We start from the raw sequence: 18,387 nt of genomic DNA, 5'->3' as shown, positions 1-18,387 counted from the left end.
ATAACATAGAGTGCTGATCTTGTACTTTATTCGGTGTGAGACAGGGAGCCAGTGGAGATGTTGCAAAAGAGGAGTGATGTGCTCAGATCTTTTCTTTCTGAGGACGAGTCGGGCAGCAGAGTTTTGTATGCGCTGAAGGGGCTGAATGGATGAAGCAGGCAGACCAGACAATAAAGAGTTACAGTAGTCAAGGCGAGAGAGAATGAGAGAAACGACAAGTCTAGATGTTGCGTCAGTGGATAGATATTTCCGGACGGCACTGATGCGTCACAGTTGACAGTAGCAGGACTGACATGTCTGACTGATAAATTTTTGCATGGACAGTGTATTGTCAAGGACAACACCGAGGTTCCTGACTGACGTGGAAAGAGGGATGGATGTACTGCCAAGTTTGATTGTGTCAATTGTGATGGAAGACAGTTTTTGTTTAGTTCCTATGATCATTGCTTCAGTTTTGTCCGCGTTCAATTGTAACTTATTTCGAGTCATCCAGTTTTGAATGTCCAGGAAGCAGTTGGATGTTTCTTGCAAGAGCGACAACAATTTTTCAGGGGTATCACTCTTCTGGAGTTGAGTGTCATCAGCATAAGAATGATGACTGATATTATGGCGGTTGATAATTTCAGCGAGAGGAGCAGTGTACAGTGTGAAGAGCACTGGGCCTAAAACAGATCCCTGTGGGACTCCATGTTCGATTTTAACGGGTTCAGATTGGAAATGATCAACAGTGACAGACTGGAATCGATCAGTGAGATAAGATTTGAACAAGTTTAGAACAGTGCCGTTGATACCAAATGTAAAATGAAGACGGGAAAGAAGGATTGAATGGTCTATCGTATCAAAGGTGGCTGACAAGTCGAGGAGAGTGAGAAGGGAAATTTTTCCTGAGTCGGACACTATCAGTAGATTGTTCAGAATGTGGAGGAGAGTGGTTTCGGTGCTATGGTCAGCGCGATAGGCAGACTGAAATGGGTGGATGAGATTGTTGAAACAAAGGTGGTTGTTAAGCTGCTTGAGGACAGCTTTTTCAAGGAGTTTGGACATGAATGGAAGATTAGAAACTGGTCGATAGTTTTTCAAAATGTTTGCGTCAAGGTTGGGTTTCTTCAGAAGAGGCCGGACGATTGCAGTTTTGAAAGTGGATGGAAACGTTCCAGTGAGAAGGGATGAGTTGACAATATTAGTGATTGTGGGGAGAAGATGTGAGACACATTGGGAAAAGACCTAGGCTGGTGTGTGCTGTGTAGTGATGAAGTGTGGTGTATAGTGATGAAGTGTGGTGATGAAGTGTGGTGTGTGCTGTGTAGTGATAAGTGTGGTGTGTGCTGACAGTAGTGATGAAGTGTGGTATGTGCTGTGCAGTGATGAAGTGTGGTGTGTGCTGACAGTAGTGATGAAGTGTGGTGTGTGCTGTGTAGTGATGAAGTGTGCTGTGTAGTGATGAAGTGTGGTGTGTGGTGATGAAGTGTGGTGTGTGCTGTGTAGTGATGAAGTGTGGTGTGTGCTGTGTAGTGATGAAGTGTGCTGTGTAGTGATGAAGTGTGCTGTGTGCTGACAGTGTAGTGATGAAGTGTGCTGTGTGCTGACAGTGTAGTGATGAAGTGTGCTGTGTAGTGATGAAGTGTGCTGTGTGCTGACAGTGTAGTGATGAAGTGTGGTGTGTGCTGACAGTGTAGTGATGAAGTGTGCTGACAGTGTAGTGATGAAGTGTGGTGTGTGCTGACAGTGTAGTGATGAAGTGTGCTGACAGTGTAGTGATGAAGTGTGATGTGTGCTGACAGTGTAGTGATGAAGTGTGATGTGTGCTGACAGTGTAGTGATGAAGTGTGCTGACAGTGTAGTGATGAAGTGTGCTGTGTGCTGACAGTGTAGTGATGAAGTGTGGTGTGTGCTTACAGTGTAGTGATGAAGTGTGCTGTGTGCTGACAGTGTAGTGATGAAGTGTGGTGTGTGCTTACAGTGTAGTGATGAAGTGTGGTGTGTGCTGACAGTGTAGTGATGATGTGTGGTGTATAGTGATGAAGTGTGGTGTGTGCTGACAGTGTAGTTATTAAGTGTGGTGTGTAGTGATGAAGTGTGGTGTGTGCTGACAGTGTAGTTATTAAGTGTGGTGTGTAGTGATGAAGTGTGGTGTGTGCTGACAGTATAGTGATGAAGTGTGGTGTGTGCTGACATTATAGTGATGAAGTGTGGTGTGTGCTGACAGTATAGTGATGAAGTGTGGTGTGTGCTGACATAGTGATGGAGTGTGGTGTGTGCTGACAGTGCCCCAGATCCTGGGGATGATGGTGGAGCTGGAGGAGGAGGAGGACTGGGCCTTCCAGGACGAGGCTGAAGATGAAGACCACGACAAGTAAGTGGGGGGTGGGGGCACTTTTTTTTCCTTTTTTCTTCTCCTGCAAATAGGTTCTTTTCTTTTTCAGTCAGTACAACACAGTCTACATTCAGCACACAGTGAGTAGAAATATGAAAAGATTTTGACCTTGGCACCACTGATAGTGACAACAAATATGGCTGATTGTATTGTATTATATTGTACTGTCTTACTCTTTTGTCACAACAGATTTCTCTTTGTGAAATTTGGGCTGCTCTCCTCAGGGAGAATGTGTGGCTACACTGAGAGTGGCACCCCCTTTTTTTTCTTTTTTTTTTAATTTGTATTTTCTGCCTGCTGCTTTATTTGTTTACCTATCTAAGTGGGTTTTCTACATAATTTTGCCAGGGACAACCCTTTTGTTACTGTGGTTTCTTTTACGTGCGCTAAGTGTATGCTGCACTCAGGACCTTTGTTTATTCTCTCATTTGAATGACTAGCATCCAGACCACGACTCAAGGTCAAGTGGAGGGAGAGAATTCGAACCAGTGCACCAAGATTCTCTTGCTTCCAAGATGGATGCATTATCACTAGGCCAGCACTCCACATCAGCCTGTTCAAAAGCAGCTTTTTCATCTTGTTTGCATTTTCAAGGATGTGAGAGCTTCATGGATAGGCATAAATGTGTTTTTCCATTACATTTAAAAAAAAATTTTAAAAAAAGAAAGAAAGAAATTGGAGGGGAAAAAAAAAGCACCTAGTCAGTTGAGCCTGACTGCTGCAGGAAAGACCCAGAGGCCATTCCTGAGAACTCTGCAAATCTGGAGAGAAAATGGGGAGTGGGAAGGGGTGAAAATTATGATATCGTGGACAACAGCTGTTGCAACACTACTATGTATTTGACGGGGGGAAAAGCAAAACTACCGCCACACTCTTTCTGGAAAATACTGACATGTTGGATCCGTTCCCTGTGGTAAATGGAGTGAAGCAGGGCTGCGTCTTGGCACCCACACTGTTCTCCATTCTCTTCTCTGCCATGCTGATTGACGCCTTCCAAGACTGTGACCGGGGCATCTACATTCAGTTTCGCACAGATGGCAAACTTTTCAACTTGCGGCGACTCTTTACCAGGTCCAGGGTGTTTGAGGCACTGACGAGAGAGTTCCTCTTTGCTAATGACTGTGCGCTTGCTGCACACACCCATGAGGACATGCAGTTCATCATGGACAGGTTCTCAACTTCCTGCAGGTGCTTTGGACTCACCATCAGCCTCAGCAAGACCGAGTTCATGTACCAGCAAGCTAGCTCACAGAACGCCAGTGCCTGCCCCCCACCAGCAATCAAGATCAATGACACAGAGATCAAGTCAGTCGACAAGTTTTGCTACCTGGGCAGCACCCTATGGAGCAACGGAGCCCTTGGTGCAGAAGTGACGCTGTGCATCGCCAAGGCCAGTTCCACCTTTGGCAGACTCAACAACAGGCTGTGGAACAACAAAGGCATCAGGCTCAGCACCAAAATCAAAACCTACAGAGCGGTTGTGCTGACCACCTTGTTGTACTGCTGTGAAACATGGATGACGTATCGCCGTCACATTCAGCAACTTGAGCAGTTTCACCAGAGATGCCTACGAAAGATCCTCGGCATAAAGTGGCAAGACAGGGTCTCCAACCTCCAGGTCCTAGAGAGGAGCGGCCTGCCCAGCATCGAAAGCCTGCTGATCCAGTGCCAGCTACGCTGGACAGGACACGTTCTCCGCATGACAGACAGCAGGATCCCGAAGATGCTTTTGTATGGCCAGCTGAAGGAAGGCCACCGAACTTGAAGACCCTGCAAGCGCTTCAAGGACACCTTGAAGACAAACCTCAAAGCCTTTGACATAGACATCACTTCCTGGGAAACTGATGCCCTTGACTGCTCTCGCTGGAGGATGCTGTGCTCTAGTGGCATAAAGACGTTTGAAAACAAGAGAATGCTGGCCATTAAGGAGGAGCGTGAGCGAAGGAAGCAGGGCTCAACTTCTGGAGACGTTTTCCCTTGCAACACCTGTGGGAAGTGCTGCGCATCCAGAATCGGCCTCTTCTCCCATATGAGGACACACACTGACAGATAAGCCTGCCTGCCTGATCATCCGTCGGACCGATAGGAGACTCCATCATGTATTTGACGGGGGGGAAAGCAAAACTACCGCCACACTCTTTTCATCCTTCCAGATAATGAAAGGCTACTGTATTCTGTCCTGTCGGGACCAGTTCTTGTGCCAAACATCATGTGTTACTTGGATCAAGCGCACTTTGAATTTTAAATAACAAACAAGCAATTGCGCTTTGAATTAAAAACAACTAACAGACAAAAAGTTCTTCACTTCTGTCCATGGGAGCATTCCGTACAGGGGAAAGGAGGTAAGTGACTGTAATGAGTCTCTATGACTTTAGCTGGAAGAAATGGTTGCAGTGGTGAAGGCTTAGGACATACCTTCTAGCATGCAGTTTGCAAACTTTCTGGCACACTGCTCCACTGGTCTCTACCTGTCGGCTAGCACGATGCATGGGTACAGATTGGCTGACTATACCTCTATCAGGCAGATAGTGGCGATAGTGGTCCTTCATTTGAAGTAGATTTCCTTCTCAAGAGAGATCTCAAGGGGCACCTCACTTAACCCTCTGGCATTTGCATGTGTTGCTGAGAAACTCTTCCCAGTATTCAAAAAGTCTCACACTTTTTTTTAAAGAAGATATGTTTGCTTAACCCCTAGGCTGCCTATATGATGAGATAACTCGTCATGGCAAACATGTACGCTTCGCTGCCACAATGACGAGATAACTCGTCCTCGAAATATTCAGACTTTTCCCCGCTTTGCGTTCAGTTCGTTGACAAAAATGCTGGTAGCTTTAGCTTGGTTACTCTTTCTGGATTCTATTCATAGCTAGAATCCCCATCTACGTCATGAGGCAGTCCTTTATTTGAATGTTTTGGTTGGGTTACTGTCCCAGTGTTTGCCTGGCTCCTCTCCTCGCTCGCTCAGCAAAATGTCGGACTGACGCTGTGCTGAAGACATGCGATCGTAGCGAACTAAATCAACCAAGATTGCTTTCTTTTGCTGATGCTCAGAAAGAATTGAAGCGTAAACTCAAAGAAGACAGTGATGAACACTTATAGGACGATTCGATAGAAAATAAAGGGAGCAATCAAGAGAGTGGCCAAGATGCGACTGTCAGTGAGTGATGCCGGCTGTGCAAACCTTAGCAGAAGACACAAACTAACTGAATTATTAGCGGATAGTGTGAGCGATTTTCTTGGCACTCAGCCAACGCGGTCTGATGAGAACTGGAAAAAGTGACTGTGTGAGAGGGGTGAGGAGGAGGGGGGTGGAGACTGAGGGGGCGTGGCCTCTCATCCACATTATCACTTTGAGAAGTCACAATGCATTGTATATCTATCTCTTTTTAAATTTTTTTTATTGTGGTTGTTCTAGTATGATTTTGTGTATGCAGATATCCATTTGTCCAGAAAATATATTTTAGTGCAAATTACCTGATTAATGTTAGTAATGAACACGTTGAAAATGTGACCAAAAACAAAACACTGATTTCAAAACAACAGCATGTCACTAAAATATATATAAAATGGGAAAACATGTGTTTTGTGTTCTTTATTCATTTACCTTTCAGAAAATATATACTTTTATGGGTTTTTCTCCAATAACAAAGAGCACAGAATTTTTTGCAAATTTATACCTTTTTGTGAAAAAAAACCTGGCAAATAGTTTTCACTTAAATCTTATTTTCCTGGTAGCGAAAGGGTTAAGTGCACACAGCACCATAGACCATTGAAATGCCAATGTGGCACTACAAATGATGTGTGATGAGTGATGTATGTGTTTTACAGTAACGCCATAGCGGTTTAACAGATGATGTGTGATGATGATGTATGTGTTTTACAGTAGCACCATAGCAGCACAACAGATGATGATGATGTGTGATGTATGTGTTTTACAGTAGCACCATAGCAGCACCACAGATGATGATGAGTGATGTATGTGTTTTACAGTAACGCTATAGTTATAGTGTCAGGTCATTAGATCTGCTACTGGTAACCTGTAATCCAGTACAGCCTGTTCAGGGTTGGGTGGCCGGTGACTAAACCGGCACTCCCACCGCTCCCTTGCGGGACTGGTGAGGCGGGTGGCTAGACACCCTTATGGAATTAAAAACGAGATCCATAAAAGGGCATCGGCTCAGGAAAGCCACCGACGGCCATCTAGCTCCACCGTGCTGTGTGCATGCCACATGCAGTTGGCCCCTGGGGTGTGTCTACCCATGCATGCGAAGTCTGGATCCAGCAGAATCTGCGGAAGAAACCTGTCGGTTCAACGGAGAGGAAGGCGGTTACAGCAACACACTGTGGAGTGCAGAGAGCAAGATGGGACACCGAAAGGATATCATGGTCATCCACTGCATCCGTGCTCATCCTCCAGTCGTCTCGACTTAGTCTTGCCACTGGAAATTGGTGAACCCGGAGGAGAGAGTGAGGTTGACGTTGCGCAACTCCTCTTTACTTTAAACAAACTCATCGCGCAAGTCATCAGTCATCCTTAATGACCTTTCATCAGGCATGAGATTTTTCCGACTATAGTCGGATTTATGACCAAAAATTGGCCCCAGAGGCCATTTTTGAGATTCGCATAAATCCGTTGAGAAATCGGTGGAAGGGGGGTGAGGTTTTTTTTTCCCCGACCCACGAAGGTTGCACGAACGTTGTCCGACCGATCAAGACAGACCCACAGCGTTTGCTAAAATACCCCATGTTTGGATAAGCGAACCAATTGAGAATAAGTGTTCCATTGCTCCTCTGTCATCATTCAGCTTATCTGTATTTGGTCGGGATTACAAAACTCGCTCGCGGGCTTCACCACTTGCAAAGATACCTGATTTCGTCGATCGTCTTCAGTCATTGACAAAATGAGAAAACTCACAAAGGATTAGAGGATTTTTGCAGCAGAGATCGATAAAGGAGTGAATAATAAGCGGAACTGGGTCTGGCAAGATGAGACCGTGAAAACAGAAGTGAACAATAAAAAATTTAACTTTACACGGACAAGGCCAAGTACGATTGGTGTCAGATTGTATGGGTGCAACTCTTCAGTCTAGGCATGGAAATCTGTTTTCACATTTGCATTAAAAACGGAGCGTCCGTTTTCTAGAAGAAAAAAGAAAGAAAGAAAAAGCCTGTGGGCCGTTCCATATCGTTTACTGATGATCTGTCAAAAATGAAAACAGAATGCTCTTTCGAAAGCGTTGTTTGTTGACCCCTTGAGAGGCGATCCAGACTTGTCAGAGCACCAAAATCGAAGTCCGAAAGTTTCTTAACGCACTGTGAAAAGCATGCACGTGCGCACATGCAGACACATGCTGTCAGTCACACACACGCACGCACACGCGGGACATGTGAGCGCGTGCACAATAACACACACACACACACACAAACTTGCGCACACACACAGATACACCAGTGCTGGTGATCTCCACCCCTGTCAAGCCACAAGGGCCGTGGGTACATCTACTTGACCCTCTGTTCATTCAGAAGCTTCCAACTTTGCCACTGTCTGCACAAGTAACAATGTTGCGATTGAAACAAACTTTGCAGCAACTTATTGAGGTCAGTGGCTTTTCTGACACAGCCAGGCTTCTATACAGACAGTTCATGGCAAGACACAGTGTATTTAGATTTGAGACCTATAGCTGGCCAGATTACCAAAGTTACACACACAGACATAGAGCTGAATTGAATGTGCGCGCGCACGCACACGCACACACACACACACACACATACACACACACACTCACATGAATGCATTCACATATACACATACTCTGTTTTTTATTTTATCTCTCTCCTTCACACTTGCACATGTGCACACATAATATTATGAGTGCTCACACCATCACACGCAGAGCTTAATAATACGCACATGTGCGCGCACACTCACACACACGCTCTCTCTTTCAAGCACACACACATACACACGGAGATTGAACACACACACACACACACACACACACAGAATTGTATTTAAAGCAATGCACATACATGCACACATACAAACTTGCACTTTTTCCTCCCACCTTCCCCCCTCTCTCTGTGTCTCTTTGTCCCTCGCTCCCTCTTTCTGCCTCTCTCTCTCTCTCTCTGTCTCTCTCTTTCTTGCATATACACACAGAGTTGTATTGAAAAAACACACACACATGCGGAGAGAGAGATCTATTGAATTTGAAAGCAGTGCATACATATGCACAAATACAACTTGCATCAGTTCTTTCCTCCTACCATCTCCCCTCTCTTTCTGTCTGCCTCCCTCTCTCTCTTGTTTACACACAGTTGAATTGAAACCATACATACACACGCGCGTGCATGTGCGCTTGCTGTCTCTTTTTCTTTCTTCCCTGAACACACACACACACACACACACACACACACAGAGTCCATGCTGGGGAACTCTCAGCGGATCCGGATCCGCTGTTTTCAATGGAAGGGCAGTTGATTTCAGAGAGAAAAAAGTCACTCCCTAAACCCCCCCCCCCCCCTTCCTGCAGACTTCACTTTCATGATTTGCCTATGTACCCCTCCCCTCTCTCTTGAGTCACTACCAGTGCTGAGGGAAAAGGGGGGGCGTGGGGGGGGTATGAAACCACTGTCAGTGACTGGCAATTTTGGCACTGAGCCATGACAGGGACCACTAGCTCCAGCTGAGAATCCTTGACTGCTTGAAAGTGATATAACTAGTCACAGACCCACCCCCTCCTCCCTCCAGTCATTCCCCTTCCCCTTTCTTTCCTCAACCAACACACATGCATGTCAGTGGAACAGAGACTACAGCTGAAGAGACCAGGTGGTCAGTTATATTGGTACAGTGCAAACTTGTGTGCTAATAATATTTCCTTGAAAACACACACACACACACACACACACACACACACACACACACACACAAAGTTTAATACACAGAGAGTTGTATTTAAAGCAGTGCACATACATGAACTCTTTCCTCCCATGTCCAGCCCAACCCTTTTCTCAATCTCTTTGTCTCTCTCTCGCTCTCTCTCTCTCTCACATATACACAGAGAGTTGCATTGAAACCACACACATGCACGCACAAACACACACACACACACGAGACACGATTTTGAAAATCATTCCCCCAAGGCTGACTTTTCAGGTTTGGAAGCAAAAACACTTCAGACCCCCACCAGCGGCGTTACCCTATGGACCCCTACTGGGGGCCGCAGTCCCAGGCCCCCACCTTTCAGTCTCAATCACAATTTCCCAATCTTATGCCTGGTAGTGCTGATGAGTGATGTATGTGTTTTACAGTAACGCCATAGCAGCACCACATATGATGATGATGGTGAGGTATGTGTTTTACAGTAACGCCATAGCAGCACCACAGATGATGATGGTGATGTATGTGTTTTACAGTAACATCAAAGCAGCACTACAGATGATGTGTGATGTATGTGTTTTACAGTAACGCCATCGCGGCACCACAGATGATGATGATGGTGATGTATGTGTTTTACAGTAACGCCATAGCAGCACCACAGATGATGTGTGATGTATGTGTTTTACAGTAACGCCATAGCAGCACCACAGATGATGATGGTGATGTATGTGTTTTACAGTAACACCATAGCAGCACTACAGATGATGTGTGATGTATGTGTTTTACAGTAACGCCATAGCAGCACTACAGATGATGTGTGATGTATGTGTTTTACAGTAACACCATAGCAGCACCACAGATGATGATGGTGATGTATGTGTTTTACAGTAACACCATAGCAGCACTACAGATGATGTGTGATGTATGTGTTTTACAGTAACACCATAGCAGCACTACAGATGATGTGTCATGTATGTGTTTTACAGTAACACCATAGCAGCACTACAGATGATGTGTGATGTATGTGTTTTACAGTAACGCTATAGCGGCAGAGAGTGCCCTGGACCGGCTGGCATGTGCCCTTGGGGGGAAGACCATGCTGGGTCAGATTGTGGCCACCATCTCCACCATGCTGGGCCACCGTCAGTATCTCTCCTCTTCTCCTTGTGTCAAAGTTGTAATGATAGTATGAAAACCTGCTCTGTACAGTACAGAAATCTGCAAAAGGTACTTTACAAAACACTTTTTTTTTTTTACATGACACATTACATCAGTATCACAAAATGTGACTAACAAACTACACACACACACACACACACAATCTGTACATACATTTTGGCATATATATGAACATAGCAGTTGGCCTCCACACATACGCACACATAGGCACACACAAACACACTTGCACAGACATACTGTCAGACATGTGCACACATGAACATACACACACACACACAACACACACACACACATGCACACTCGCAGTCAAACGTACAAACCCACCAAATATACATTCATACACATACATATGTATTCACACATCAAGCACACCACATGCAAAGAAATGGACCTGCCACAAGTGAACTTATTGCTGAGGGAAGAGGTGAGTTTTGAGATCATATTTGAAAGATGTGAGGGAGTCAGAATGACGGAGGTTAACAGGGAGATTGTTCCACGTCTTTGTCAATTGAAAAGAAAATGTGCGACCATCTTCACTTCCATTTTCTGTCGCTTAGTGACCAAAATTACTGCATCCATCAACTTGCTGTAAATTGCAAATGGTGGTTTGAGTATGGTGTACTTGATGCAAGTATGTTTATGTATTGGTTTAAAGAACTGCAAATGGTGGTTTGAGTATGGTGTACTTGATGCATGTATGTTTATGTATTGGTTTAAAGAACTGCAAATGGTGGTTTGAGTATGGTGTACTTGATGCATGTATGTTTATGTATGGGTTTAAAGAACTGCAAATGGTGGTTTGAGTATGGTGTACTTGATGTGTTGATGTTTCATGGCCTGGCTTCGCTAACGAAGATCTAGGAAGGGCGTTGTCCACGTCTGATGCAGGCACGCTCATGGCTGACAAGGCCAATGCGGGAAAAGCAGAGTTGATGTTTATGTATTGGTTTAAAGAACTGCAAATGATGGTTTGAGTGTACTTGATGTGTTGATGTTTATGTATTGGTTTAAAGAACTGCAAATGATGGTTTGAGTATGGTGTACTTTGTGCGTTGATGTTTATGTACTGATTCAAAGAACTGACAGGTGTCTTCCCAGAAATGGCCCCATTGTGCTGGGCTGGCTTTTAGCCACATCATTTGAGTCGATTGATTATTTGTGTGTGCATAACTTGAATTGTAAATCTCAAGACTCCCCTGACTGGGAAGTGTGAGTGGCAGTCTGCGTTATAGTTATGATTATTAAACAGTCAAGTGTGCTTCCAGAGGACTGGCGTTACCGCCATGCAGCACTGATGGCAGTGTCAGCATGTGGGGAGGGTTGTCACTCCCAGATGGAACTAATGCTGGATGAAATCGTCAATGCCATTCTGCCCTACCTCAAGGACCCGGTAAGCTATAATGATCATGATAATAATTTGGGTGATTTTAGATATCGCACCTTTCTATGTGAAACATGCTCTTGTGTGCTGTATAATGTGAAATTCTAATTGTAAAATTTGCATTTAAACACTAAAACTGTGTAAAAAAAAAAAATTAGTTTGGTCTCTGAACAAAGATATGCACAATATAAATATTTATAACAATTATAATGATATAAAAATGACAACTTACATGTATCAATGATTTTAAAAAATCTGGTCTGGTTTTTATACAAACATCCAAAAACACAAACACACATACAAAATCAACATACAACAAAAAGCATGCTTCTTCCTCTTCTTCCTCTTTTCCTCTATTACTCTTCTCTTCTGTTTCTCTTTTCTTCTTCACCTTCTTCATCTCTGTCTTCTTCTCCTTCTGCATAATCTTCTCCTTCTCCATCTTCTTCTCCTTCTACTTCCCTTTTCCTATCAAAACAGCCACGAGAATAATTTGTGAACTCACACGAAAATAATGCTTTGAGATTGGATGTCTTTTTAACCAGTGAACATTCTGGTCGCATTTTTTGGAAAAAGTAGCTGTTCATTTTCTGCAACCAGATTTATTGTGTTCAGTTTCGAGCAAACGTTTAGCAAACATGCTTTGCCTAACACCATTGGTGTTCCACAATGCATAACAGAGTTGCTGCCCATGGACGCAGAAAGGAAAGCTTCATTTTATATCAGTGATGAGAATATTGATGATGCAGTTGCATCCAACAGCAGTGCCATATGACTGCTGCTCTGTGATTGTGATCATGTTTGTGTTACACAGCATCCTAGAGTACGGTACGCAGCCTGCAATGCCTTTGGTCAGCTCTGCACAGACTTTGGACCCAACTGCCAACGCAAGTTCCATGAAAAGGTTAGGAGCTGGGTGGTTAAGATTGCTTAGGATTCTGAGCGTCTCAGACCTGTGACTGTGTGTGTCAATTTTTGTTGGAAAAAAAAACGTAACAGAAGAGCAGTAGTGGTATCGATCAGGGCCAGACGTTATGAAATCTAAAAAATTTGGTATGAGTCTTATATTGTTGACTTAGAAGTGGTCTGCTTGCATGCCTGAGCATGAGCAAGACTGAAGTTTATTCTAGGTCGCAAAAAAAAAGAAAAAGAAAAGAAGGCTAAGCACAAGATGATTGACTTTTGTGTTGCTTTGAAGAAAAGCCCACTAAATTCTGAAAATGGGTCACAAAATAGCACCAAAGCATTGGATCAGACTAGGAGTGTGTGAAATGACCTGTGGCGTGTTTCTTACATGCTGGTTAGGCAAAGTTCTCATGAGACACGCTGGGAAGGTGCATTTCTTTCTTTTCCACCTGATAGCAAGAATGGTGAGGTTCTCACGAATCAAGGCAAAGTAGCCTTCAGAGCAACTTTGCCACAAGGAAGGAATAAAATAGACTCACTGCCTTGCACCTGTCTCTTTGTGCATGTACTGCTTGCCCTTTCCACTAGTATGTCAATGGGCTCGTGAACAAGATACACGTCTCTGAAATGTTTACACATTTTATTTGTTTGTGAAAAGTCAGTGATTAAAAGAAAGAGAAAATTTTGAAGTGTCCAAATACGAATTTTCTAGCTTTATTTCTTTTTATGTTTTTGTTTCTGTGTTAAACTTTTTTTTAAAGTTCACATCCCTTTTTTTTTTTTTTTTGTTAGGTAGATATATATATCCTTCAATGTTTCTTGTATCAAGGACAACAAGTGCAGTACAGGATACTTTACTGTCTTCAGTCAGATCAGTTAATTTGTGGTGTAAAACACATTAACAATGCAGATGAATCACAGTCATTCAGTTTGTTTACATACAGACAAGTGTGGTGCAGTATGATTATAAACCAGTATTTTTACATGGATCTTTGTATTAGAACTTTGCTCCTTGGCAACATTTTACATAATTATCTCCCATCTTCGGATTAATACACTGTCCCCAAGTGTCGGATTGTGCCAGACATTTCCATTATTGTTTACCATTTTTGGATTGATTAAACACAGCCCCCTGGTGTCAAAAATGTGCTTGTTGTTTCCGTTATCATCTTTCGTCTTTGCATTAATTGAACAGCTGTCCCTTGGTGTCAGATTGTGCCAGAATTTTGATAATTATCTCCTGTCTTTGCATGAAGAAACACTGCCCCCTGGTTTCAGACTGTGCTATTCATTTTTTATAATTACCCTTATCTTTGCATTAACTCAAAGTCAGATCGTGCCATTTTTCGTAATTATCTCCCATTTGTGTATTAACACATTGCTATCTGGTGATTGTGCCATTTTACATAAATATTTCCCATCATCACATCAGCAGTCTGCTCTCTAGTGTCAGATTTTGCCATTTTACATAATTATCTCCCATCTTTACATCAACACTCTGCTCCTTGGTGTCAGATTTTGCCATTTTACATAATTATCTCCCATCTTTGCCCTCTGGTGTCAGATTGTACCAGGTCTGCTGTCAGTGCTGGATGACGATTCGGTGCCGAGGGTTCAAGCCCACGGAGCAGCGGCCCTTGTGAACTTCAGCGAGGACTGCCCGAAGGGCATCCTGGTGGGCTACCTGGCCACTGTCATTGCCAAGCTGGAGCACGTCCTCACCTCCAAGTTCAAAGAGGTCAGGGGACGGGGCTTCTTGACATGGGTTCACAATTCATGGTTCTCACACAGTTATAGGAGTCTAGAAAAGTCTTAGAAAAATATGTTTTGCCCTTCAGAATCTGGAAAAGTCTTGGAATTTTGATCAAACCCTTGACCAGCACTAGAGCTTAATGCATTTATAAAAAAAATAAACAGATAAAAAGGTGAAATCTTTATTGATACCATCTTTCTTTCTTTCTTTTTCTCCACTTTCTTGCTTTTTTGTTGTTGCTGTTTTTGCTTTTCTATTTTCTTTGGGGTTTTTTGGGCCAGTGAAAAAAACCCATAGAGCACCAAAAAATAGAAAAAGAAAAGAACAGAGCAACTTTATTGTGCTCTGTGTTCATGTGTGCTGAGGCCACACACACAAAAAACAACAACAAAAAAACCAACCCTGAAACACATTGATAATGGGGTATAATATTTTCAAATAATGGTCTTGTGCGTTCAGACTTAGGCACAGCTGTGCTTTTGTATTAATGTAGTTACAAAAACATTCACTTCTGGCACTCAAGATGGCGGACAAGAAATAAAAATATGTCCATGAGATGTGAAGACAATGATGAAGAGAGTGGAAAAATCCATCCATCTTTCAAAAAGAAGGCTGGATGAAACTTCCAATGTAGATATTCAGAGATATCCTGAATTAAGAGAGTGGGAAAGGCCCAGAATTTCCACACTGTACGGCTTGCCAGTGTGATTTTAGTGTTGCACATGGAGATCTCAAGCCTTCTGTTAGAGATGTAACTCTATTAGAAATGTCCATGGTTGAACTTTCCATTCATGGCTGCTGACGAAATGACTGTGGCACTCAAGTTACTTTTTTGTTCTTGACCTCTTGCATACTGGATGGTCTGTTGTTAACTCTGATAGAAGACGCAAGTGCCTGATGATCCCAGCAGTGAAACAGATGCAGTTATTTTTTGTTGTTGTTTTTTTATGCTGCTGTTTTTTGTGTTGTTTCTTCAGCCTCCAATTTTTCTGATACTTATTTTTCTATTCGGATTAAAAAAAAGAAGGGATCCCCCACGGCATATTTTCCCTTTTTTTTTCTTTTTTAAACATTCTTCCATACTATGTTGTTTTTTGTTCTGGAGAATGTAGTAGTGGAGAATGGCAGGGGAATACATGACATGTTGTGTTGACAGCACAAAGAGAATGTGACATATTGTGTTGACAGCACAAAGAGAATGTGACATATTGTGTTGACAGCACATTGAGAACATGACATGTTGTGTTGACAGCCCATAGAGAACATGACATGATGTGTTGACAGCAAATAGAGAATGTGACATGTTGTGTTGACAGCACATTGAGAACATGACATGTTGTGTTGACAGCACATAGAGAACATGACATGTTGTGTTGACAGCACATAGAGAACATGACATGTTGTGTTGACAGCACATAGAGAACATGACATGTTGTGTTGACAGCACATAGAGAACATGACATGTTGTGTTGACAGCACATAGAGAAGGGGAATAAACTGGTGCTGGAGCAGGTCATCGTGACCCTGGCTTCTGTGGCTGACACCGCTGAGGACAGGTTCACTGAATACTATGACAGGTATGTGGGGATAGGGTGAGTGCTTGTGTGTGTGAGTGCAGTGTGTTGTGTTTGTGTATACTTTTGTGTACATGCATTGTCATGTGTGAGTGCATAAGTCTGTATGTATTTTAATTGTTTCGAATATTTGTATCTGTTTAAGTGTTTGTGTTAGTGAGAGTATCTTTGTTTTTGTGTACTTATTTACACATGTTAAAAAACAAAAACAAAAAAACCCAACCTTTGAACCTGCATGTGTTTGTATGTATTGTACCATGTTGTGTTAGTGATGTGAGACTGCTAATATGTGTGTCTACAAAGTGAAAGTAACTACCAGTAAAGCAAAGACAAGTCAGCAGACATAATTCTTATAGTTTGTAGACAGGCGTGATAACTGAGTGGTTAAAGCATTGGACTTTCAATCTTAGGGTCCTGGGTTTGAATCTCAGTAACAGCACCTGCTGGGCAAAGGGTGGAGATTTTTCCAGTCTCCCAGGACAACATATGTGCAAACCTGCTTGTGCCTGAACCCCCTTTGTGTGTATATGCAGGCAGAAGATCAAATAAGGACGTTAAAGATCCTGTAATCCATGTCAGTGTTCGGTGGGTAATGGAAACAAGAACATACCCAGCATGTACTCCCCTGAACACGGAGTATGGCTGCCTACATGGCGGGGTAAAAACAGTCATACATGTAAAAGCCCACTCGTGTACATATGAGTGAACATGGGAGTTGCAGCCCACGAACAAAGAAGAAGAGTTCAGAAAAAAACATTGTTTCGTTAACTAGGTACCGGCACCCGCTAACACAGGCTGCGGGAAAGCCAGCAGCCAATCGAAAATTGTCACTTTTCACTTGATGATTTTTGTGTGAAATTGTGTATAAATCGTGTTTAAAACATAATGAAAATAAATATAAGCCATTAATCTTTCAATCGATTGTTCATATATATTCTTGTATGCGAGTGTGAGTGTTTATTCGTTCCGAGAACTGCCTACCGTAATCGGTGAAACTCACCCCATGTCGCGCTTCCGCTATGGCGGACATTCGCGTTGTCCGAGGGTCACTTGTTTTGCTTTGTTTATAGGTTGTGGAATTTACCATCCCCAGTATTCAAATGAGGTCAAACCGCAAGGTCGAAGCCTTAACAAGTTCCACCATCAGTTATTTTATTAATTTGTTTTATAACAAAAAGCCAGCACACCGATCAGTTAAAAGAACATTTTGAAGGCTTTTTCCACCAAAGTAAAGCTTTTAAATACAATGTAACATTATGCGATAGAAAGCTTATTTTTCACTGATTCGAATGGTACCAAAGGTCAATGTATTCATATGTGTTCAGTTACACCGCAGCCAATTAAAAGCACACTTGCAACAGTGACACACATTCACACATTGACTCGACTCGGCGATGGCAGCTCCGATGAAATCGACAAGCGATGACGCTAACATTTCAAGCGTTTTCGTCGTCCAGATCAAAATTCATCTCGGTAAGTGTTACGGGTTTTATAGATTGATTCATAATTAATTGATCCACGCAGTTTTTAGAGCTTGTTAATCCATAGGATCGTTCTGATTTCGTGATAAATGGAGTGAGCTTTGACTGCTTGATGAAGTGATCGACACGTTTCCACCAGTTGTGTTTCGTGTCAGTACTATTTTATTCTAGACTGAAATATTGTATGAAAACTCTTGTAATGAAACGTAAATGCATTATTTTGCATTTTGTTATATTGTTATATACATTTTGGGATTCTAAAAGAAAGGATCGCCGATTTAAATGAAGACAATTGATCATGACATAAGCCGGAAACAACCACCTCATAGGCCTCTCGTGACCTAGTTAACTAGGTTAACATAATTATTGAGATTGGTTTGTTATTACTTATTGTTAACTTAGTTCAGAAATAAATACCAACATTAATGGAATATAATTATCTATATCACAATCTGAGCATGGAGAGATGGGATCAAAGGCCATTGTACATAATTGTTTCACATCATCAAGCTCTTTGTTTACATTTGTCAATACACTCTCTCTTTCTCCTTCTCTTATAGTTTTAGCACACACACACGCGCGCGCGCACACACACACACACACACACACACATGAAGTGTGCATGCACTCAGGCAGCAACACATCCGCTGTGTGTGTGTGTGTGCTTTTGTGCTAACACTGAGGGACAGAATGATGAATATTGTGCAAAGCATTTTATACCCAGTGTCTTTGCTGTACATGCAGGTTTCACACCACTGCTGATTTAATGCAATACCTTTTGATAACAAACATTAACACATGTAACAAATGTTAAATAAGAAATAAGTAAGTAATAGAAACTAGCTTTCATTAATAGGAG

General features: G+C 42.7%; 1 protein-coding gene across 2 annotated transcripts in view; it reads left to right on the top strand.

The window, feature by feature from the left end:
- The window catches only part of LOC143275650 (importin-5-like), a 96,045-nt gene that overhangs the window by 35,367 nt on the left and 42,291 nt on the right, over positions 1-18,387 (top strand). For both annotated transcript variants that reach the window (XM_076579901.1, XM_076579902.1), the window contains 6 exons: positions 2,266-2,353; positions 10,290-10,396; positions 11,699-11,823; positions 12,629-12,718; positions 14,285-14,458; positions 15,950-16,050. In XM_076579901.1, coding sequence (XP_076436016.1) covers positions 2,266-2,353; positions 10,290-10,396; positions 11,699-11,823; positions 12,629-12,718; positions 14,285-14,458; positions 15,950-16,050 — 685 coding nt within the window. The remainder of the gene's footprint in view (positions 1-2,265; positions 2,354-10,289; positions 10,397-11,698; positions 11,824-12,628; positions 12,719-14,284; positions 14,459-15,949; positions 16,051-18,387) is intronic.

Source organism: Babylonia areolata, chromosome 30, assembly GCF_041734735.1.
Source record: "Babylonia areolata isolate BAREFJ2019XMU chromosome 30, ASM4173473v1, whole genome shotgun sequence".
Classification (NCBI taxonomy): Eukaryota; Metazoa; Mollusca; class Gastropoda; order Neogastropoda; family Buccinidae; genus Babylonia; species Babylonia areolata.
The sequence above is the reverse complement of the archived record's forward strand: the minus strand, read 5'-3'. Positions and strand labels throughout refer to the sequence as shown.